This window comes from Heteronotia binoei, chromosome 4 (genome assembly GCF_032191835.1).
Source record: "Heteronotia binoei isolate CCM8104 ecotype False Entrance Well chromosome 4, APGP_CSIRO_Hbin_v1, whole genome shotgun sequence".
Classification (NCBI taxonomy): domain Eukaryota; kingdom Metazoa; phylum Chordata; class Lepidosauria; order Squamata; family Gekkonidae; genus Heteronotia; species Heteronotia binoei.
This window is the reverse complement of record NC_083226.1, coordinates 44,939,652-44,964,866: the sequence shown is the minus strand read 5'-3', so window position 1 is coordinate 44,964,866 and position 25,215 is coordinate 44,939,652. Positions and strand designations below refer to the sequence as shown.

The window sequence follows — 25,215 nt, the reverse complement described above, 5'->3', positions numbered from 1 at the left end:
ACGCACTCACGTCACACTATAATACAAACGTCCAGTTTTTCATGGGAGGACATTTTTAGTCAACTTTTTTTCTGTCCAAGCTTAGTTATCTATTCTGCTCCAGCTCAGCCTTAGTATATGTGTATGCCTTCAAACACATGCTGTCCAGCTCCCCCGTACTTCTCTCTACTTCAGAACTAGCTCTCCTTTCCTAAGAAGCAAAATATGAACTTTGCTTAATCATAAATTCATGTAGTATAAATCGTTATAACTGTTACTACATCAACTCAAGGATTCAAAATTGTGGTATCATCATTGGATTCACTTGTCTTTCAGCGTACTCAGCATTACACTGCTGGTGGTGGTGCTTCTGGTGGTGGAACTCCTTCAGCTGGTGGCCCTGGAGGTGCTCCTTCAGCTGGTGCTGATGCCGGCGGTGCTTCCTGAGCTGGTGGTGGTGCCCCCTCAGCTGGTGCTGGTGGTGCTTCTGGAGCGGGTGGTGGCGCCGGTGTTGGTGGTGCTTCCGGAGCTGGTGGTGGCACTGCCTCAGCTGGTGGTGGCACACTTGGTGCTGGTAATCCGCCTGGCTCCAGATCACATGGTACTGATTCACTTTTGTCCCTTTCAGCAGTGCGTGCTGACTCATCAGAAAATGTTGATATCTCATCTACAAATGTATGTTTAATCTCTGAGCTGCTCTGTTCGGTTAACGTTCTCTCGCTCCATACCAAACTACTATCTTCAGTTCTAGTATATGAAGAAGAATCAGATGGGCAAAGCAGAAGTCGTCTTTCAGAAGAAGTATAGGAGTAATCATCTAAATAGCTACAAAACAAGAGGAAAATTCAATAGATATTAGCAACACATTTTTAAAAGCTGCATAAAATATTTGCACGTTTACTTAATACATTATATACCAGCCTCCAAACAGTTCAGCATGATATATATGCAGTGATTCTAGATGTGAGCCCAAATCTCATGGAACAAGCCAAACACTTGCTCACTGCAACTCAGTTCTCTGAACTCTTGAAGGACTCTCCAAGTATGCAAAAAATTTAGCTTTGTAAGCTTAACTCAAAGAAAAGTACCCAAAACAGCATGATAAAGTTAAAATATGCTCCAGGAAGCATGATATGTCAAGAATAGCTGACTGTCAATTAAATGGGGGGCAGGGATCAGCCTGCTCAAGTGTCTTATTTTAGGTTTGCCAGCCCCCAGGTCTGATTAGGAGATCCCAAGTTTTGCAGGCTCTTTCCAGCTGCCAGCCAGCTGGTCAGCAGTTGAAGCCCTGCCCCAACAGCCATGATGTTTCTTTAGATCTTGGAAGGTTTAGAGAAGCTTGCAAACTCTTTGTGTTTTGAAATCTGTGTGTGCCTTTAAATCTCAGCAAGACACAAAAGTGCATGCGGGAAGGAGCAGGCAGAGCCATGTGGCTCTTCCTAGTGAGTGTGTGAGAGGAAGAGAGCACAGTCCCTCTGTTTTGCATTTGCTTCAGAAATCATGTGTATAATAAAATGGACAGTTAAGAGTTAACTATAACCTGATTATGGGATGCAGGAAAATTCCATCCTTAGACTGCTTTGTTCTGTACTTTCATTTTCCTCTGCTAGTCTGAAGAAGTTGGTTGTTACATTCAGCAACTCCCCTGAGCAAAGGGGTTATTCAGTAAGATCACCAAAGCTTGCAAACTTTATTTTGGCTGCTTTGTGAGTATTTGTGTATGTGTGTTCACTTTCATTTAGTGGAAGTGCAGCTGCTGGGGAACCCTTTGAACATAAAAAAGTGGATGAGAAAAATGAAGACTGTATTCAGGGGAACTGCACTGCTGCATTTATTTATTTATTTTAGAGAATGGGAAAGTCTCCATGCTCCACCCCCAAAGTCCCCAGGTATTTCCTGAGTTGGACCTGGCAAACCTAATCTTGCAGGTCATAGAACACCTGTTAGGGTTAGGGAGAGAACTTACAGGGGTGGAGTAGAGATTTTTAAATTTGTCCTCCATCTAGTCTTTCATCATGATACCAGAGCTGTGATATTAAAGAACACTTTAAAAATAAAATACTCTGATCAAAATGTTACAATTTTATTGGTTACTAAAAGAGCATTCCTTTAACACTCCTTTAAGCACTGGGTTACTGTAATGAACTGAACATTTTGTATCTGGCAGGTAACCATGGAATGGTACAACAATATTTCCAGCCATGGAAGTTCAGCTATGTGAGACAGCCTCTGAAAATTTCCATTTGTCCAGTTTATTGTCTGGAACTGGTTACAGGGATTGTATAACCTCTGTATCAGTGGCAGACTGGCCAGGGTGTCAGCTTGCCCAATGACAAGTGGGCCCCTGATGAAGTGGGTCCCTTTAAACATTAGACAATATGTTAAAAATGTTAATGTCCTTTTAGTAGCTTGAAAATATATTAGAAGTTTCAGTATTACTGTAATGCAACTAAAATTTACATTGTATTTAGGGTTGCCAACCTCCAGGTGGGGCCTAGGGATCTTCCACTTTTACAACTGATCTCCAGCTGGCAGAGATCAGCTCCCTTGGAGGAAATGCAATCTGTATTTACATTTAATATCTACTGCATACTGCCAGTAAAATGTACAATATATGTACAGTGCAATAACTAAAAAATATATACATTTATTTTGCAAAAGCTTTAATTATACCCTTTTCCCACTTATGTATAACACAGCATGTTAAATTTAAGTTCAAGCTGGGTTTCAGAGAGATACAGGAACTGGAGATCAAATTGCCAGCATTCACTGAATTATGGAGAAAGCACAGGAGTACCAGAAAAACATCTATTTCTGCTTCATTGACTACGCAAAAGCCTTTGATTGTGTGAATCACAACAAACTGTGGCAAGTTCTTAAAGAGATGGGAGTACCAGACCTCCTCACATGTCTCCTGAGAAACCTGTATAAGGGTCAAGAAGCAATTATCAGAACGGGATATGGAACAACTGATTGGTTTGGAATGGGAAAAAGGAGTTTGATAAGGATGTATATTGTCACCTACTTATTTAATTTATACGCAGAGTACATCATGCGGAATGCCGGCCTGGATAAAGCACAAACTGGAATTAAGATTGCCAGGAAAAACATCAACAAGCTCAGATATGCAGATGAAACTCTAATGGCAGAAAGAGAAGAGGACCTAAAGAACTTGTTGAAGGTAGAAGTGGAGAGTGCAAAAGTAGACTTGAAACTCAACATCAGAAAAACTAAGTTCATGGCATCCAGCCTCATCACTCCTTGGCCAATAGAAGGGGAAGACATGGAAGTCGTGACAGACTTCACATTTCTGGGATCCAAGATCAATGCAAATGGTGACTGTAGCCATGAAATTAAAAGAAGTTTGCTCCTTAGGAGGACAGCTATGGCAAACCTAGGCAGTATAATAAAAAGCAGAGACATCACCCTGCCAAGAAAAGTCCATATAGTTAAAGCTATGGTATTCCCAGTAATAATGTATGGCTGTGAGATTTGGACCACAAGGAAGGCTGAGCACAGAAGAATAGATGCTTTCGAGCTGTGGTGCTGGATAAGAATCTTGAGATTTCCTTGGACTGCAAGAAGATCAAATCAGTCAGTCCTAAGGGAAATCAACCCTGACTATTCCCTGGAAGGTCAGATGCTGAAGCTGAAACTCAAATACTTTGGCCACCAAATGAGAAGGGAGCACTCACTGAAGAAGATCCTGATGCTGGAAAAGACAGAAGGCAAAAGAAGGGGATGGCAAAAGATGAGATGGCTGGACAGCATTACTGATATAACTAACACGAATTTGAGCAGACTTCAGAGGATGGTGGAAGACAGGATGGCCTGGCGTGACTTTGTCCATGGGGTTGCAAAGAGTCAGACTAGACTGTGCGACTGAACAACGTTAGATTATGACACATAGATGTCAGATATTTTTAAAATTCTCTGCATGGAAGGCACATTTTGTGCAGATGATCCATATATCAAGCCATTATGCTGTGGTAAATTGGCTAGAGTGAACAAATTGAAATTAAACCCTGAAAAGACAGAGGTAATGCTGGTTAGGAAGGTGAAGATCTTGGAAGGGCATTATGCTCCCCAATTTTGATGGAGTTCTGCTGACCCTTGCTGACTTGGTTAAGAGCCTTGGAGTTATACTGGGCCCAGCATTATTGCAAGTCAATGCAGCTGCAAAAAAGGCTTCCATCTCAGCCTAACCTGAAAGATGGCCCCTTACTTTGATACAGGTGATCTGGCCACCTGTATCCATGCTACAGTAACACTGAGAGTAAACTACTGTAATACACTGTACATTGGTCTCCTCACAAAATCAGTTTGGAAGCTCCAGTTGGTACAGAATGCCATGGCTCAGGTATTACATGGAGCTAGATGGAGCATGCACATTAATCCCATTCTACAGTGACTCCACTGACTGTCCACCAGTTACCAGGCTCAGTATTGGCTATCACATATGAAGCCCTTCATGGCCTTGGGCCCTCATAACTGTGAGACTGCCTCTTGCCTTTTGCCACGACAGCTTTGCTCATATGAGCAAGGTCTTCTACAGTTGCCAACCTGCAAATGGGCAAAATTAATGACCGCCTGTATACGTCATCTCCTCTGTTGTAGCCTCCACCTTATGGAATGGCCTGCCTGAAGACATCAGGAAGGTTCCTGCTGCAAACTACAAAAACTGAATTATTCAATGGTGCTTTTCTACGCAGGCAATAGAATTGAACTGTACTAGATGATTCACAAAATTACTTGGATTGTGGCTTATATTACTACTGCGTTTAGCTTTCTGAAACTGGGATCCTACTGTGTAATATTTGCATCATTTAATATATCATATTAATAATTACATTTGGCTTCAGTTATGTTTTTAGATTTCTGATCAGTTCTACAGCCCTAATTCTATTGTATTGTTTACAGAATGTTGCGTGCTGTTGATTGTATTGACTCACTATGTAATCCACCTTGAGTCCAAGTGAGAAAGGTGGATTATATATAATGCATTCTTTATTCATTTATTATTTTTTATTTGTAGCCCGCCCTTTCCCTAATAGGCTCCGTAAAAAAAAACAAAAAAACCATCACAGTTGTAAAGATCAGCTGCCACATGAATGGGTTCTAACAGGTCATTGATAGATGCATATAAATTTATGAAAGGTGTTACAGTAATTATTTTTCTTCCTTTCATTAGTTATTGCAATATTATATCACCCAGTAAAATGGATATGTTGGTAGATTCAGGAAAGTAATAGAGACAATTCACTACATTTTAAAAGTTGAAGTACTCTTTTGTATGAGTAGATTAATTAATGATAGGATTACTGATACCTATTAACTAGGCTGACTATATTGAAACTCCGTACTGAGACAGTATTCCCCTGAATATCAAATACTGGAAAGAATTGGATGCTGGATAAATAATGGTTATTGAAATAACCCCCATATTCTCTATGAGAGTTTAGGAAATCACACCATGGAATAGACAGTCCTTTGTCTGGTCCAACAAATCAATTCTTATGGAACACTTTCCCTTGGAACTCATAGATGAGTCCTTAGAATTCAGTCTGTTTGTCATGGCTAGACTCACTTATATGGTCTGGAACAATAGTATACAGCTGCAGCGCAAAACACAGTTAGTAGCAATAATACAGCAAGAGTAGCTGAGGATACAGCCAGAAGAACTGTTTCTCGGATTTGCTGTCCACCTCCTGTTCCAACTTCAATGTTTCTCTCAGCCATACCAATCTTGTCTGAAACTTAAAGAGGAAAAAATAATATAAAGTCAATTGTAGATGGCACTACTGCAATAAATTTTTTAGAACCTTATCAAAGGAGGAATTCCATCTGTTTCAATAGAACATCTTAGGAAAAAGTAAGATTTAACCTTCCTATATGTTTTGAATGGGATTTGGAGCTGAGTTACATGAGCAGCAGTTTCAGATATTTGGACTGTAAGATTTCATATTTTGGAAGTTCAAATGTTTTAATGTAAGGTTGCCAAGTCAGACTCAATAAATATCTGGGGACTTTGGGGGTGGAGCCAGGAGACTTTGGAGGTGCAGCCAGGAACAAGGTTGTGACAAGCATGATTGAACTCTGAAGGGAGTTCTGTCCATCACATTAAAAGGGACTGTTCTTTTTTTGAATGTCTCCCCTTCATTGGAAATAATGACGGATGGGGGGGACCTTTTGGAGCTCAAAGAATTGGATCCCCTGTCCAATCTTTTGAAATGTGGGGGGTTTTTTGAGGAGAGGCATCAGATGCTATGCTGAAATGTTGGTGCCTCGACCACAAAAAGCAGCCCTCACTGTAGAGCCCCAGATACCCATGGATCAACTCTCCATTATATCCTATGGGAACCAGTCTCCATAGGGTATAATGGAGTGCCCAGCAGACATTCTTCTCCACACTCATTTTTGATAATCCTGAAATGGGGGCAGGGCCTCCAAACTGGAATCCCCAGCCCCCAAGTGGGAACCGGCAACCCTATTTGAATGGTTTAAAAAAAAAACCCTGCAGGATGATTTATATATATACCCTGCATTTATAGCCCAGTAAAGCAGCATGTTTCACCAAGGTATGGGTATTAACTTTTTTATGTTATTTAAAGCATAACTTCTTGGGAATGTAGTTTAAAAACTACAACGTAGTAATGTTACTGTGTCAAATTTATTTCATTCAAAGTAGATTAGGAAAAAATCCCGCTCCACATCCAACAGTACTGGTGGTATAAAGCAGGGGTGGGGAACCTTTTTTCTGCTAAGGGCCATATGGATATTTATAACATCATTCGCAGGCCATAAAAATTATCAACTTAAAAAACAGTGCTCCACTGAGGAAGAATGATTCAGGCCAGCAAAATTAACGCAAATAATTGTTTTTCTGTTTGAAGTCATAAGAACATAAGAGAAGCCATGTTGGATCAGGGCAGTGGCCCATCCAGTCCAACACTGTGTCACACAATGGCCAAAATTTTATACACATACACACACACACACTGTGGCTAATAGCCACTGATGGACCTCTGCTCCATATTTTTATCTAACCCCCTCTTGAAGCTGGCTATGCTTGTAGCCACCACTACCTCCTGTGGCAGTGAATTCCACATGTTAATCACCCTTTGGGTGAAGAAGTACCTCCTTTTATCCGTTCTAACCCAACTGCTCAGCAATTTCATCGAATGCCCACGAGTTCTTGTATTGTGAGAAAGGGAGAAAAGTACTTCTTTCTCTACCTTCTCCATCCTGTGCATAATCTTGTAAACCTCTATCATGTCACCCCGCAGTCGACGTTTCTTCAAGCTAAAGAGCCCCAAGGGTTTAAACTTTCTTCATAGGAAAAGTGTTCCAAACCTATAATCATTCTAGTTGCCCTTTTCTGCACTTTTTCCAATGCTATAATATCCTTTTTGAGGTACGGTGACCAGAATTACACACAGTATTTCAAATAAGACCGCACCATTGATTTATACAGGGGCATTATGATACTGGCTGATTTGTTTTCAATTCCCTTCCTAATAATTCCCAGCATGGCATTGGCCTTTTTTATTGCAATCGCACACTGTCTTGACATTTTCAGTGAGTTACCTACCATGACCCCAAGATCCCTCTCTTGGTCAGTCTCTGCCAGTTCACACCCCATCAACTTGTATTTGTAGCTGGAATTCTTGGCTCCAATGTGCATTACTTTGCACTTAGCCACATTGAACCTCATCTGCCACGTTGACGCCCACTCACCCAGCCTCAACAGATCCCTTTGGAGTTCCTCACAATCCTCTCTGGTTCTCACCACCCTGAACAATTTAGTGTCATCTGCAAACCTGGCCACTTCACTGCTTACTCTCAACTCCAAATCATTTATGAACAAGTTAAAGAGCATGGGACCCAGTACTGAGCCCTGCGGCACTCCACTGCTTACCGTCCTCCACTGCGAAGTCTGCCCATTTATACTCACTCTGCTTCCTATTAATTAGCCAGGTTTTGATCCACAACAGGACCTGTCCTTTTACTCCATGACTTACTAAGCTTACTAAGGAGCCTTTGATTTCTGGAAGTCAAGGTAAACAATATCGGGTCTCCTTTGTCCACATGCTTGTTCACCCCCTCAAATGTAACAGTTTAGTGAGGCAAGATCTTCCCTTACAGAACCCATGCCGAGTCTTCCTCAGTAACTCGTGTTCATCAGTGTGTCTACTCATTCTGTCCTTGATAATGCTTTCTACCAACTTTCCCGATATTGAAGTCAGACTGACTGGCCTGTAATTTCCCAGATCTCCTCTGGAACCCTTTTTAAAGATTGGGGGGGGGGACATTTGCTACCTTCCAGTCCTCAGGAACGGATTTCAATGAAATGCTACCTTCCAGTCCTCAGATTTCAATGAAAGATTACATATTTTTGTCAGGAGATCCACAAGTTCAACTTTGAGTTCTTTCAGAACTCTTGGATGTATGCCATCCGGACCTAGTGACGTATTAGTTTTTAATTCGTCTATCAGTTGTAGGACCTCCTCTCTTGTCACCTCAATCTGACTCAGGCCTTTCAACACCCCTTCCAATATAAGTTGTTCTGGAGCAGGCAAACACTTCTCATCTTCCACAGTGAAGACGGAGGCAAAAATGCATTCAGTTTAACAGCCATTTCCCTATCCTTCAGTAATCCTTTGACCCCTTGGTCATCCAAGGGCCCCACTGCCTCCCTGACTGGTTTCCTGCTTCTAATATATTTGAAGAAATTTTTATTGTTGGTCTTTATGTTTTTTGCAATATGCTCCTCATAGTCCCTTTTTGCCTGCCTGATCACAGTCTTGCGTTTGATTTGCCACATCCTGTTTTCCCTTTTATTAATCTCAGTTGGACTAGTTTTCCACCGCTTAAAGGAGTCCTCCTTACCTTTTACAGCTTCCATTACTTTATTAACCATGCAGGCCTTTTCTTATACCTGCTTGTGCCTTTCCTAACTTGTGATATATATTTTATCTGAACTTCTAGGATTGTAATTTTAAATAGCCTCCAAGCTTCCCCAAGGGTTTTGACTGTATTTACTTTTCCTTTCAGTTTCCTCTTCACATGCCTCCTCGTGTGAGGAGTCGTGTGAGGAGAGCCTAATCTGGCATACACACACACACACATGGCCCACCACCCTAGGCAAATGCCTAGGTCCAGGGCTTTTTTGTAGAAAAAGCCCAGCAGGAACTCAGTAGCATGTTAGACCACATCCCCTAATATTAGGATATTAGATCACACACTCATTAGTACATTAGGCCACACCATCTGGGATAATCAAGTGCAAACTGAACTGTGACAGTAACTTTTCCAGGCCCTGCAGCAATTCTGGCCGGCTGGCCAGGCCCCAGGGAGGCTACGGCACAGTACATCTGGGCCCTGTGATTCCTGGCAGGCCCTGGGGAGGCTGCTGCACAGCGTGGCTGGGCCCCACAATCCTCACTGGCCAGCCAGGCCCCAGGGAGGCTGCCACATGGCTTGGTTTGGTCCAGCAATCCCCGAGGGCCACATCAAGTGACCTCGAGGTCCATATACAGCCCTCAGGATGGAGGTTCCCCACCCCTGGTATAAAGCATTTTCTTTAACTATTTTGTTATGGAAGCCTTGAAGGACATTGTATTTCCCACTGCCATTAAAGTTCAGTTAACCATTGCTGACTTGGTTAAGACTTACCTTGGGATTATATTGGATTTAGCACTGCTGCTGGTGAAGGAAGACAATGCAGCAATGAAAAGTGCTTTCTTTACCCAGCCTGGTTAATATTAGATTATTGTAATGTGCTCCATGAGAATCTGCCCTTGAAGTTACCCCAGAGACTCCAGTTGCTACAGTATGCTGCAGCTTTCATCATATTGGTGAGACCCAAATCCAAAGCCATCAATGGTTTCTTCTAACAGTTTATATAGATTGTTGATTTTTTAAAATTTCAAAATGTATCTTTTTTTTAACCTTCAGCAAAACTTTGGTTGGAAAATGATGCATAAATAAGTATCAGATGGTAGGTAGGAAAATGTTGTCGTTGTTTGAGTGAGCAGATTTGTGACTGCCTAGTCTTACCACCACCAGTCCACATAAGTCACCAACAGTCCACGTAGGTGAGTTGCTATAGTAAGACACAGTCCGACAACACTCTGTGTACTTAACTATATACAGGTTTATTTACATATATACAGACTCTCCATCAAAGTGCTCCGGCAGACAATCATATAGAGTAGTAGGGGTAGTTATGTACAGCATAGCCTTACTTATATACAAATGCCATTAGTCACTGTACCAATGAGCTTCCAGTGCTGAGTCATTCTGCACTCATCACCTTATTGCATCATCCACCTGGTTAGAACCTGTTCTTACTTGGCAGAGCCTTACTAGAATACTGATGTCATCTATTATGACATTAGCTGTCAGATCAGCATGCTTCACTTGCCTCATGCCTTACTGAGCATTTCATATGCTAACAAATGTATGCAATCCCATCCCCAGGAATTAGCACAGGGGCCATTATAGACTCCATGTGTCATTTCTTTACTTTTGAGTTGTTTCAGGTATTGTTGATCTTTCCCCTGCCTCCCCACTAGAGCCCTGTTTGCTGTCTCAGCCTGTCCTGTGGCAGCTTCAAGGTTTTGTACATTAACCCTTTTTCTCACCAGCATTAGAGGAAAACAAACACAGCCATAAATACCAAACCCTGCTCCATGCCATACATGATGCTTGCAGCAGATCTTGGGTTGGACCCAGTGGTAATTTCTACTGATAAGAGGTCATCCTGCCGGACTTTTTTATTTTCTGCCCTAGCCTAAAATGCTCCATGAAATGCTGCTTTTTGTAACAGGAGCATCTCAAGAACAGCATAAAGGGTAGATTGGAAATCTGTCCTGGGAAGAAGGAATTGGCAAAAATCATGACCCTTTCCATTAATGGAAGTGTAATGTTAGACCCTTCCTGCAACTTTTCATTCATATGCCCTAGCAGGGTTTTTGACTGCCTGCCTACAGACACTACCTGCCATCTATGTATCTAGAATGAATAGATGCAGAGTTCAAAACTTTGATAAAGCCCCAAGAAAAGCCCACACCAGTTTCCACACATGCAATAAATACAAAGAAAAATTGCTGTAAATGAACTTTACTAATATGACAAAAACTTGCTTCTTCCTCATACGTATTTCTAGGTGTTTGTTAGAAATAGGAAGCTTTCTGTTGGGTCAATCAGAAGGCGAGTGCTCTTTCAAAAATCCCACCAAATTAGCCAATGTGCTTTTTTCTTAGGAACCTGGGGCACATGGTCTTTTTTGGTACAGAGTGCAAAACAAGTGCAGAGGGGACTGCACTTGCCACCCCAGGCAAGGTACCCCCCACCTCCCCCGGCAGGCAAAGAACATCCCCCTACCCCCAACATATTCTAGGTTGGGTGGCCAAACTTGCTTAACATAAAAGCCACATAGAATAAACATCAGATGTTTGAGAACCGCAAGACATGAAAGTCACATTTTTGAGAGCTGGAAGGCAGGCAGACAAGGAAGGAAAAGGAAAATAGATGGAGGAGGGAGAGGTGGAAAGAAAGAAACTTTAAATTCATTCTCCAAGCCACCAGCTGGCTTGACTTGGATAAGTGATTTAAAGACAAATATCTTCTGCAAGCCGGCCAATGGGCAGCGGAGGCTTCAAGAGCCACACTATATGTGCAGTTTGGCTACTTCTGCTCTAGTTTGCCAAGTCATTTTAACAGGTGCTAGGTGTGGCTTCTGTATGCTGATCCCCCCCTGCTATGGAATATGTTATGGAATTTTTGCAAGAGGTCTGCAAAGATACCAGGTACCCAATTACTGGATTGCTAAAATTTGGCTTTTGCCACCTTGGAGCTTGAGATATTTTTAATTTCTGTCACAGGTGGTGCTGACTCTTCAAAAATCTAAAGCAAGCTATCTGAAATCCCAGCCTTAAATATGGAGCGTGACAAATCAGGTATCTCTGGGGAAAGTCATCTTATTAGGTTGGACAACTAGTGGGAATTCCTGTAGCATAGCTGTTCTTACTTGGTATTGGTTGGAAATAGACATCTTTGGGTGGGTTGTCACCAACATTTTCCTGTTCCTGTAGTTCTGCAATACAGTTAAGATGCAAGCAATTCAATTACAAATCAAACTGTCATTTTCTTTGTTGCTGTTTTATATACATAGTTACTTCATTTAGTTACTGAATTGATTAATGTAGGAAATCATGTAAAATCTTTCAATGAAGGTATTGCAGACAGCCTTAAAGTTCAGCAAACTCCAGAAGGCTTATGCATCTGGTAAAAAAAAAAGTTTGGACTGGCTTTAGTTCCTAATAGAAGCACGTGCACTTAAGTATTATTGAGTGGTAAGCTTTTTACAACAATATAAAATCTCAAGTATTATGTATTTCCATTCAGCTTTGTGGTATGCCTTGTTAGTATTTTGGTTTATTCCAGGATGAAAGAACTTGAAGATGGTGTAGAAGAATATTTACATTGGGTTGTAACAAAAGGCTGGTAACCCTGGAAGAATTGTATGAAAGAGTACTCCCGAGGAAGCCCATTGACGAAATGAGCTTACATCCGGGTGCTCATTGGACTTCTTTTACCATATTGAAATGTGAAAATGGAGCTCTGTCATAATATGAAGTACAAAAAGATATTTGCAAAGGTTTTGAGATCATTTTGATGAATGTTGGCCAGCGCGTCACGGTGGTTGTTTTTTGTATTACCTATGAGGTAGGTGGGGCTGAGAGAGTTCTAACAGAAACTGCACTCTCCAGAACAGCCTCTGAGAGAGTTATGACTGATCCAAAGTCACTCTAGCAGTTAACTGTATAGGAGGAGGGAATCAAACCCAGTTTTCCCAGATGAGAGTCTGTACACTTAACCACTACACCAAACTGGTTCTCACAATGCCCAGATTTGAAGGAATGGAGGAACAAATTAAATGAAAATGACTATGGCAAAATTAACATTCTTTATACGCAATAGACCAATTCCAGAATTTAAAGAAAAATGGGGAAAATAATTAAATAGATGAAAATCAATTTAAAAAACTAAAATTGTGGATGATAGAAGAATTTAGATATGTTTTGTAATAAAAATGTTAGCAGATAGGAAGATAGACAAGAAAAAATAAAGTTGCCTAAAAAGAAATAAAAAGTTAAGTAACAATTTAAGTAAGTTCTCTATAACTGGATGATTTAGGATATAAAAACTACAGCTTCTGTTTGTATGTGTGTCAACTGAAATTGAAATAAAATTAAACATTAAAAAATAGAAACAAAGGAACACATAATATCATTGGCTTAGATCCAAAGAACTGACAGTGGAGTTCTGCCTACAAAAGTAATTTCTGCTCATGACTATTTTAGGATCCAGCCCATTGTGCTTATATACCTCACTTCAACCCACACTTCAATCAGTTTACAAAGTTGAATATACCCATTGTACTCAGAACCACATTGTTAATGTCAATTGCACAGTACCTTCTGGAATAATTTCCATAGGAGGCTCATTTGTATACATGGTATGATAGTGAGGTCCAAATTCATTTTCTAAAATTCACAATAACAAAATGTTAAGTTCATTGCAGGCTCTGAAAAAAAAAATAGTTATCAACATTTGCACTGGCTTGTTGCAATCACATTCCCAGAAATAAGGGGAAAATACACTGCATTTAAGTTTGTGATACTGTAGACCTAATCCATGGTTTTAGCCTGCAGTTACACTATAGGTTTCACTGCAAATTATGAGGCTGCCTTGACAGATTTCTCCTTCATACCTGGCCACTGTCCTCTAGATCTTGTTATCTTGTGGGATACTGGGAATTAATTTTCCAGGCTTGGCTGCTAAAAAGTATGGTGTTCATATTCTTATGTTTTCATTTGAAGTTTTTTGGACAGTGGTTTTCTTAATGGCAGCTTTCTTTAACAGTGCCACAGGGCTATTTAATAACCACAGCTCCTTGGAGAGAGGATGGGATAAAATTGTACTAGAAATTTAGACAGATCCATGAAAAGAGTGCAGCCCAGATTGCACAGGAGACTGAACTTCAGATGGGACTCCACATACATATGATCACACAAGAAGATTGTACTGTATCTGAAAATAAATATTTGAATTGGCTTGAAAGCTACAGAGAATGATAGGTTTAGTTCTGAAAACTGAAGCCAAGCAATATAATGACTTATTTATCATTTAACTATCTCTGTAGGATAAATAAAAATATATTCCTTGTGTGCTTTTATATGTGATGCTAAAAAATTCTTAAGACTTGGACTACACTTTATGATCAATCTTGTGAAAAAATAACATGCCTGCTGGTTAGCCAGTGTCCCAACTCTTCCAATGAAGCTGTTTACAAACAGGGCTTTTAAGTAACCAACAGCACAATCCTAAGAGGGAAGGGCTGAAAGTGCTCAGGGAGCTGACTAACCTGTATTCTGGCCAGGATATCTCCAAGATAGGCTGGCATAAGGGTCAGTTATAATTGCATAGGCCCCCAGCACCTCTCCACAGCTCTCAGGCACTGGTGGAGGCCCATGGTGGTCACCAGTTGGTGCAACCAAGACATAGACCTAGCTAGGGTTGCCAGCCTCCAGGTTGGGCTTGGGGATCTCCCACTTAGCCAAATGATCTGGCAGAGATCAGCTACTCTGAAGAAAATGACTGAAGAACCAAGAACTGAAGGAACAATGTTATACACAATATCAGATTTATATTCTGAATTTTTATACACATATACAACCAAATTTACTCTTACCTCATATACATACACAACTTTTACATACACAATCATATAAAAGCCAGTGTTACAATTTACAATAGCCACAGTCCCGGATTCCAAAGTAAATATTGTCCCTGGAGAAAATGGCTGTTTTGTGTCATTGTACCAAGCTTAGGACCCAAACCCCACTTTCTCCTGGATCCAACTCCAAAAATCTCCAACACAGACCTGGCAACCCTACCCAGTGATGGTGTGTTTGTGGGCAGTTCCAGGGGTGTAGCCAGAGTTAGCTGACTCCCTGGGCCCTTTCAGCCTGGGAACACCCTCTGTCAGAGGTGAAAGTTACTCCAACACAAAACCCAGTATGGCCCACAGGCTCCAAATGAACTGAAAAATCAGGTGCTCCCACACACTGTTGTGGCCATGCCCATTGGGCCTGGAGGAGCTCAGGATGACTACTATAGGTTTGACCAATCACCTCCATCCCCAAGCATGGCTAAGCCCCTCCCTGGCACCCAATCACGGCCCCCTCCACCCCACAAAAACCTCAGCCAGGACATCTTACAACTCAGTATGTAGGGTGAGCAGCACAGTTCTCTGCTGTGTGGATTTAAAGCAAGCAGCAAGGCATTTTAGTGGTGGCAACAGCTCAAAGAGTGCACGTAGCGCTACAGGGTGAGCACTCTGCGCTAACACACAACGAGGAGAGCAGTATCCATGATCTGTGGCTGACCTCTCCCATTTCAGAAGCCTAACTGGTATCCCACCTTGGGAGGCTCAACACAAAACAGCACCATGCACTGACAGGTAAACAAGGGCAAGGATCCCAAACCTGCTCCTCCTTTTCCCTTGCTTGAGGCTGGGTGCTGTGATGGTGCCCCTCGCACTCGGGCCCAACATTGAGCTCGTGCAGGGGCAATGCAAGCCATCACCTTACAGCACCATGGCCTTTGACATGCCATAGGGAAAGATCCCAGGAAAATTTCTCAAGAGAAGTGTGTGTGTTTTTAGCCCAACACATTTGCCTGTTTCCTGCCCTTGGCAGTGGACAGGGCATGTTGGTGGTTGAGGGTGGCTGAGTTCTGGCAACTGCTCCATTGTAAGTGGTGAACCAGCTTGCCATATGACCCTTTGACTCATTTCCTTGCAGGATCAGAGGCTTGAGCAGCAGCTGCAGGTGCTACTGTGAAGGATCACCAGTCTCTGAGGACTTCAACACAAGGCAGGTACCATCATGTGCCTCAGAAGGGGTTCATGATATGCCCCCCCATTGGGGCTGCATTTGCAGATCCTGTCAGAACAACATCCATAGCAGAGCGTAGCTTGGCACTTGTGCTCAGTTGCCACGACTGCACATATCTCTGCTTTGCTTTCCTATGAGCATTAACAATGAGCATTGAACTCATGGCCTGCCCCTCTCTGCCCCTACCTATGGAGGATGCTGGACTTCACCCTGTAGCCACATGTCTCCTGATTGGTTCTAGCAGCCCTGTCCATCATAGTGCCACCATCTCCACACACCTGTTGGCACAATTGCTACAGACACTATCCTCGTTATGCTCAGAGAATACTGCAAACCCACCAAATTTTGTATGCTGACTACTGGCTTTAAAGTTGTGAGCTACTGCGTAAATTAGTTTGCTCTGGGGCTATTTTTCCTGAGCTAAAAAATGTGTGAGCCAGGGGCCAAAAATCTGTGAGCTAGCTCACGCTAACTCAGCTTAAAGGGAACACTGCCTAAGATTATGTTATCTGAATGTCAGATTTCTGAAAAAAGAAATCTGAATCAATTAGATAAATTTTGATTTAAAATTTATCTAGCTGTTAGAGATATAACCTTTTAATTGTTAATAGATATTGCAACTAAGAAAGTTATGCATTCTTTTAAAGAGAGAATTTACCTCAAATACTGTAATAATGATGTATCACTATCTGCACTTAAATTTGAAATGATTAAATAATTAAAATAGGTACTTTCACACAGCAATTGTTTGCAAGTGGATTTTGCTATTCTTACACAGTGAAAATCTAGTAGCAAAGTATGTGAATGCACCCAATATCTAGTTGCAAAGTATGCAAATGCACCAAATATTTTTCAGGATGGTTTAAATTTAGTACAAGATTTCATCTAACTGTAAAAGATGTAACCTTTTTATCGTCAATAGAATCTCACAACCCAGAACATTTTAATCTATTCTTTTAAAGTACTGTAATAAGGATGTTTTACTATTTGCTCACATGTGAATTATGTATTTTGTTGATTTTACTTGTGACTATTTATAAAACTTAAACATTATTTATGAGCTTATACTTTCCCCTTTTCTCCTTCTAAACTCCCCTTTTTGTTTGAAAAATATTAATTTAAAAAAATGGAGAAATCTGAATTTTTTTTAAAGAAGAAAAATCTGATTTTGGTCCAGTCCATGTATAAACACTGATAAGAGTTTCTGTTCCAGGAACTGTACCCATATTGTGGTGTGATCTTACCTTCTACAGATTCTTCTTTAGAAACTGACTCTTCTTGATTTTTGTTTCTGTTGAGCATCTCTACTGTAAAGTAAGATAAATATGCTTAGTAGCCCAATCTCATTGCATCTGTGTGTTTATCTTAGTGGAGTAGCTTGAGGTGGGTGTGTATGTGTGTTAGCTGCTTTGTGGATTATGATGAACGCAACATTCTTCACTTAAAGTAAAACACAGAACCCACATGCTTTCTAGAAATCTAGATGTAAAGACTGATACATTCAGATCTACCTTGATAACTTGCCCCATGAAATTTAGATTTTTGTTGGGAAAGCTTTTCAGGTATAGTCCATAGAATAAATAATGGTGGACTGAAAATTAGTTTGTTTACCAGTCCTAGAAGAGTCCTGGGACATTCTAAGTTGTGCTGTCAGTTTACATGTAGCAACAGTAAATTCCAACAGGCCTGCCTATGAACTGAGAATGTGATTTATACCATACCTCCCAATCTACTGCAACATACAAGGATTTATTAGAAATGTGTCAGTGTGAAAAGGAGTCTCTGAAAGTAAAAAGGCTGAAAAACTCTTCTGTAGATGATACTCAAGAAGACTGTGGCCATCTCCCTTTGTGGGATCATACAGTCCACTCAAAGAATTGAATGGCAGTGTATAGGTCTGGGGATAAACAAAATAAACATGACATACATGATCCCAAACCAATTAGAAATTTCTGTCTTTGTATGCTTTGTGTGTGTGCTCAAAATGCAACTTACAGTACTCTCGCAAGCTCTGCAAACTGTTGTGCAGCTTTAAGGCATCATTATCATCTCCACCGTCTTCTGGTTGAGGCTCTGAAATACCAAGGTATATATAAAAGAAGTAAAGAATAGAATCCTTTCCTGTTGGTGTATTCAGTTATATGATTCCAGCACAGCCTAGAGAAGTACCCTTATGAAACCCTTACGTTTATGGTACAATTATGCAGCCATTTGTGTTACAGATGTTGCAGTTTTCAGACATCTAGATTTCCTATGTATAATAACCTGCCCAGAGAACTAAAACCCAGTTGGCAATAAGTGGGGGCATTTCTCTCACAGCTAAAATCAAATAAGAGTACTGGCTACAACTTCAGTTGCCAAAAAAATAAGCACATTAGCCAACATTTTTCAAAATTCTGGAAGAGGACAGATTACCTCCTCCAATGTATTGGCATCTGCCACCATTTCACGCCTATTGATGACATCAGACGACCACTGCTGGTTTTTCCTCTTACCACCAGCCAGGGCTTATTTTCTGCTGGAGCCCACAGGAGAGGATCTCCACCTGGGCTGGCCAGGGCTCCAGCTGGCCCAACCTGCCATGTGGCAGACATGTGCTCCCAGGCCAGGCAGTGTGGACTAACATGAAAATGAACTCATGCACTGCCACCAGCTACATGTCATTCAATGTTGCAATACTTACGTATTTGATGTAAAAAAGATATCAGTATTCCTGGCCTGTGACAACAAGGCTCTCTCTATTAAACTGAGGTGCTGTAACGTACTCAAACAGGAGACGCGAGTCGGGCAACATTCTTTATTGAGAGCACATTGCAAGAGAGAGCTAACTCGCGGGCCGGGTCCCGCTTATATACAAACCCCGGCTCAGCCCACTGGACAGGTCAGGCCAATAGTGGCCTGTTGAACTTCCCGCCGCTGCTGGTGAGGGGCGGAGCTCGTCGTGCCTTGCGCTGGGCGTCCAGCCACCTGGTCGCCATCGCGCAAAGCCTGACGCGCTGCCGATACACTACACCCCTCCCCTCCTAGTGAATGCACATAGTCTTGAAGATAAGCTGGGGGTCGCCGTTCCCTGGTGGACCGGCGTAGGGTTTCCGGGGGGACCTCGGCTGGTGGTTCCGCTGGTGTCGGCTGTGGCTGCTGGTCCGATTCTGCCGGTCTATCGGTCGCTGCCGGCCCGGCCGCTTCCGGTGTCGGGCTATTCGGTGGGGGGGCTGTGTCCTCCGGTTGAGCCCTGGGCGGCTCCTCCTTGGGTTTCCCTTCTTCCCACCCCACTGGTTCTTCCGGCATTGTGCGGCGGCGTATTTGGTCGATGTGTCGCCTCACTACCTGGCCCCCCTCTGTGGATATGTCGTAGTGGCGGGAACCCGTGACCCTCAGTACTCGTCCCGCCACCCACTCGGGGCCCCTGGCGTAGTTTCGTGTGTACACTGGATCGCCCGCAAAGAACCCCCGGGCTGCGTCCCTGATCTCAGGGTCCCCGCGAATGTCTGAAGCCCTGTCTGGGTGCAGCCTGTCGAGTCGTGTAATGAGCTTGCGCCCCATTAGGAGTTCTGCGGGGCTCACCCCGGTGGCCGGGTTGGGAATCACCCGGTTGTCGAATAGGAAGGCCGCTAGCCGGTGTTCCCAATCTCCCTGTACTATCCGGCTTAAGGCCTCCTTTGTCGTGCGCACCATGCGCTCGGCTTGGCCGTTGGTGGCCGGATGGAATGGGGCGGACCGTATGTGTTTGATGAGGTACCTCTGGAGGAACGCCTGGAATTCCCCCGAGGTAAACGCCGCCCCGTTATCCGAGACGATGGTGTCCGGGATGCCGTGGGTGCATAATGCCCTGCGTAGGGCCCGGATGGCAGAGGCTAAGGAGGTGGATGCTACGGGAAAAACCTCCAGCCATTTGGTGTAGGCATCCACGAGGATCAGGAAGATTTGCCCCTGGAAGGGCTCGGCGAAATCGAGGTGAAGCCTCGACCACGGCTTCCTGGAGGGTTCCCAACGTGTGGCGGGCGCTCTAGGCGGATCGGGCCTCGACTCTTGGCAGGCCTGGCACCCCCGCACCCAGCTCTCGATTTCCCCGTCCATCCCCGGACACCATACGTAGCTTCTGGCCAGGGCCTTCATGCGAACTATACCGGGGTGGGTCTCATGTAGGGACTCTAGTACCCGCTTTTGTAACTGGGGCGGCACCACCACCCTGCTTCCCCATAAGAGACACCCTTTGTGGGCCGTCAGTTCCTCCCTCCTGGTCTTGTAGGGTTTGAATTCTTCCCCCATGTTCCCCTCCGGCCACCCCCTCACCACCCAGTCGAGCACCCGTGCCAGTATCTTGTGCTTCTGAGTGGCCTTGGCGACCTCTGCCGCATGTAGGGGTTGTTCCGGGAGGCTTTCCACTAGCATGATGTGGTGCGCGGGGGCTGGGTCTGCCCCCTCCTCGGGCAGCGGCAACCTACTGAGGGCGTCGGCGTGGCCCATGGATTTGCCCGCCCGGTGGACCAGCGTGTACATGTATGAGTTCAGGAACTGGTTCCACCTCAGTACCCTCTGGGACAGGATTTGGGGGGTTTGGCGGTCCGGCGCTAGAAGACCCAAGAGCGGTTTGTGGTCTGTGGCGATCGTAAACCTGCGCCCATAAAGATAATCATTGAACTTGTGGACCCCCGCTACTATGGCCAGCGCCTCCTTATCGATCTGCGCGTAATTCCGTTCCGCCTGCGTGAGGGTGCGAGAGTAATATGCCACTGGCACCTCCCTCCCGTCCGGGAGTTGGTGCCCGAGGACGGCGCCCACCCCGTATGGCGATGCGTCGCAAGCCAGTATGACCGGGAGGTTCTCGTCAAAGTGGTGGAGTACCGCATTAGAAACCAGCGTATCTTTCACCGCCTGAAACGCGGCGGCTTGGCGTTTGCCCCAGACCCAAGGGCCGTGTTTGTTTAGCAGCCTGTGTAAGGGTTCCGCCAGGGCTGCCTTGTGTGGGAGGAACGTGTGGTAAAAATTTAATAGGCCCAAGAAGCTTTGGAGTTCGGCCTTGCATTTTGGGGCTGGGGCCTGCACAATGGCTCGTGTTTTCTCCTCCGTTGGGTGGATCCCTGCTGCGTCTACAGCGAACCCCAGGAACTCCACTTGCGGGACGCCCAGTAAGCACTTTTCCCGCTTGACCTTGAGCCCCGCTGACTGGAACCGACGGAGTACTTCTCGGAGGCGGTTGTTGAATTCCTCTGGGTCCGGGGCGGCGATTAGAACATCGTCAAAAAACGGTTGGACTCCGGGGATTCCTTTAAGGAGAGCATCCATTATGCTTTGGAAAATCCCCGGAGCCACGCTCACCCCGAACTGTAGCCTCCGCACCCTGAAAGCCCCCCTGTGCGTAACTATAGTTTGGGCCTCTGCTGTTTTTTCGTCTACCGGAAGCTGTTGATAGGCCTGCGCCAGGTCCAGCTTCCCAAAGATTTTAGATCCGGCTAGGGCCGCCAGGACGTGGCTTACTACCGGGACTGGGTACGGATTGTCTTGAAGTGCCCTGTTTATGGTGCATTTATAGTCGGCGCATATGCGCACCTCTCCGTTGGGCTTGACCGGTGTGACTATTGGGGTCTCCCACGTGGCGTACTCTACTGGCTCCAGTACCCCCTGGGCCGTTAATCGGTCCAGTTCCGCCTCAATCTTAGGCTTGAGCGTGAACGGCACCCGCCTGGCCTTGAGCCTGATGGGTCTTGAGACTGTGGGGTCCAGCGGTAAGGAGATGGCCAGCCCCTTGTAACTGCCTAGGGACCCATCGAACACATCGGGGAACTCTCGGCATACATCCCCGACCCCGCTGGTGGATAGGATTTGCCCCACCCCCTCCAACCGTATTCCCAGGGGTTTAAACCACGCCAGCCCCAACAGGGTGGTGAGCTGGCGCTTGACCACCAAAATGTCCAACCGCCCCTTGAAGGACCCCCGCTCGACATTCACCCGTGCCCACCCCGCGGTCTGGACCGGGTTCTTCTGGAAGTCTCTTAGAACAAAGTCCGCTGGTCTTGTCTGAAACCACCTCCCGGGGCACAGGTCTCTCAGGGTCTCCTCCGATATAATAGAAATGGAGGAACCCGAGTCCACCTCCATTTTGCATGGAGCGCTCTCGATGCGGACCGCCATTTTGATTTTGTTAGGGACGCATGGGGGCAAGTTCAGTACCTGTAGGGAGGTGGATGCCGTGGAGTGGTAGTCTGCCGACTCTTGGTGCGTTGCTGGCCTTCACCGGCCCGTTCTGGCCCGGCAGGCCCTCGCGATGTGCCCGGTCTTTCCGCAGCTCCGGCAGTCCCAGGTCCTGTATTGGCAGTCCCGCCTGTCGTGGGGGCCCCCGCAACTGGCACACTTGGGGGCCGGCGGCCTTTCCGCCGATGGGGGCCGTTCGGCCGCTCGGGCGCGCTGCGAAGCTCGGTGGGGCGGGCCGGCTGGTGGCCGGCGCAGCTGGTGGGCTTCCCCCTCCTCTGGGCGATCCTGGTCCAGGTCCTCGTGGTGCACGGCGTCCTGTCGACCCCTGGGGAAGGTCTTCGAAGTCCGCTCGAACGCCACAGCCTCGCTGAAGGCGCTCTGTAGGGTGAGCTCTTCCTTGGCGAAGAGCTTCTGCTGGAGCCTCTCGTCGCGGAGACCCCACGTGAAGCGATCGGCCAGGGTTTCTTCCAGCTGGGGGAAGTTACAGTTCCCGGCGATCTTGCGGAGAGCCGCCAGGTAGTCAGCGGCCGATTCCCCCACTGCCTGGTCCCGTCTGTGGAACAGGAACCGACGGGCCACCCGCAAAGGCCGTGGCAAGAAATGACCGGTGAGGAGCCTGATGATCTCCTCGTAGGACTTCTCCGTGAGGCGGGCGGGAGCCGAGAGACCCTTGGCGATCTCGAACGTGGCTGGCCCGCAGACGCTTAGGAGAACGTCCCTCTTCGTGCCGGCGTCGGTGACCTTGTTGGCCCTGAGGTAGAACTCGACCCGCTCCGCGTAGGACTCCCAGCCCTCAGGATTGGCGGGGTCGAATGTCTCGATGTAGCCGGTGGTTCCGCCCTGGGTGGCCATGGTGGCGATGGTGGTCGGTGGTTGCCCTCGATCTCCGTCGTAGCTGATGAGGCTAGAATCCCATCCTCGTTGCCAGTGTAACGTACTCAAACAGGAGACGCGAGTCGGGCAACATTCTTTATTGAGAGCACGTTGCAAGAGAGAGCTAACTCGCGGGCCGGGTCCCGCTTATATACAAACCCCGGTTCAGCCCACTGGACAGGTCAGGCCAATAGTGGCCTGTTGAACTTCCCGCCGCTGCTGGTGAGGGGCGGAGCTCGTCGTGCCTTGCGCTGGGCGTCCAGCCACCTGGTCGCCGTCGCGCAAAGCCTGACGCGCTGCCGATACACTACAGGTGCCATGTAAGAAGATAGTTCCAGATAGCACTTTAAAGACCAACAGCATTGTTTTCCAGGCTTTGATCTTTCGTAAGTCAAGGGTCACTTAATCAGATACCAAGATTCAGTATGTGTTACCAACACAGAGCGTCTGACAAAGTGAGACACAAAGTGAAAGGTCCAGGTATTTGGCAAAGTGAGCTCCTGCCCAGGTAAATTTACTTTGTTACAAAGTTCCACTTTTGTTAAGTCCACAATATTTACAATTGTGTCTTTCATCTTCCTCCCAGCATGAATAGCACCATTTATTTTGACAGGATCCTTCCCTTATTTTAACAGGACACCTCCAGTCATCCATTTACTACCTGAAGCAAATAGTGCACAAGCAAATGAGGTTGAACAGGTGGAAGTCTGTCACTAGAGAACTTAGCTGCTAATACCTTTGCCTGTGGCTTATGACTAAAGGAAGCAACTGAGGTGTGTAACATAAGAGGGTTCTTATAACTGGGAGTGTGTTGGGGATGAGAATTAGCATCTGGGCCATGAACATCTGCCAGCATAATTTTTGTTTTCATGTAGCAGCCATTTTTAATTACTGAGGTGGGCTTTTTTTGGAGCAGGAGCACACAGCTACACAGTTCTAGTTGGCTTGATGTCGGGTGTGGCCTAATATGCAAATGAGTTCCTGCTGAGCTTTTCCTACAAAAACCATGTGTGGAAAAATGGTGGTGTCAGGGGTGTGTGGCCTAGTATGCAAATGAGTTCCTGCTGAGCTTTTCTACCAAAAAACCCCTTGGATGTGGGGAGGGAGAGGACACCAATAAGGAAGATCTTTCTTTCTGAGTGGAAGCATTCACAGCAGAGCTGGTTCAAGATTTTTTTTGTGGAGGGGCCTTAGGCAGACAGCCCTCCTTTGCCCACTACCTTGTGCCCTCACACCTTCCTTGCCCCCACCTGCCTGGGTGTCCTTCCATCATTTCTACTTACAGAAAACTGCATGGACTGCATGCCCTTTCTTTCACAACACTGGGTGCTGCATGTGGCTAGGAGTGCCTCTGCCGTGGCTTCCAGAACAGCTGCTATTGTGCACCTCCTGTACACCCTTCTTCAGAGTCGCTGGGCAGATGTGAGCAGCCAGGGATGTGGGTGATGGGATGCTCACAAGTGAGCGGGTAGGGAAATAGTCAACAGCAGTGGTTCCCACCAAAAGCCCTGGGCCCTGGCAGCTGCTCTCCTCATGGAACGCTGGTGCTGGCCCTGGTTCATAGACTTATTGATAGCCATATGGAGCAGAATGATTTGTAACTGCGAGTTGCACATTCAGAGCACCATTTTCCAAGCAGTAACTTTTTACTGTGTGCATGCAATCCCTTGATAAGCCAGTTATTTCATGTTGTCCTGCTAACTGGTGAGTAGAAACATTGGGTTGCTGACCAGGTTTAGTTCATTCTCACCACTTGGCAAGATATAGAAGCATACTGAATATAAGCATTCTTAATACATAAATTCAGATCACAACTTCTGCATCTTTTAACCCATCACACAATATTTTAACTTTTAATTCTACATAAAATATTTTCAGTCATGTCCTCACTAAGAATGTGTTGCTAGTTTTTTACACTGCAGTGTGGTATATGTGTCACTATAGAAAAGAAAATATCAAAAATAATATTTGTTTTGTGTCCCCGTTGGTTAATCAGCTAAAACTGTAGTTGATTAATCTGCCCGAACAACTAAAACTTGCAGTACTATTATGTAAGATGATTTAAATAGAAGTATGATGTTTTTAAAAACAAGGTGATTTTTTAAAAAATCAGGGACATATTGTTACAGTTTACCTTTGTCTATATAAATCTCATGTACAATAGGACGTAGTTCAGCAACCTTCTCCTTACTTGCCTCCTCCG

At 45.0% G+C, this 25,215-nt stretch overlaps 1 protein-coding gene across 1 annotated transcript; it reads right to left on the bottom strand.

The window, feature by feature from the left end:
• Positions 1–326: 326 nt before the first annotated feature.
• Positions 327–18,017, bottom strand: LOC132570099 (formin-1-like). The gene is made up of 6 exons (XM_060236535.1): positions 17,943–18,017; positions 17,192–17,254; positions 13,464–13,532; positions 12,014–12,079; positions 5,567–5,735; positions 327–804 (listed from the first exon to the last, which is right to left on the bottom strand). Exons 2-6 carry the CDS (start codon positions 17,247–17,249, stop codon positions 327–329), a joined length of 840 nt encoding a protein of 279 aa, XP_060092518.1. The 5' UTR covers positions 17,250–17,254; positions 17,943–18,017.
• Positions 18,018–25,215: the final 7,198 nt, after the last annotated feature.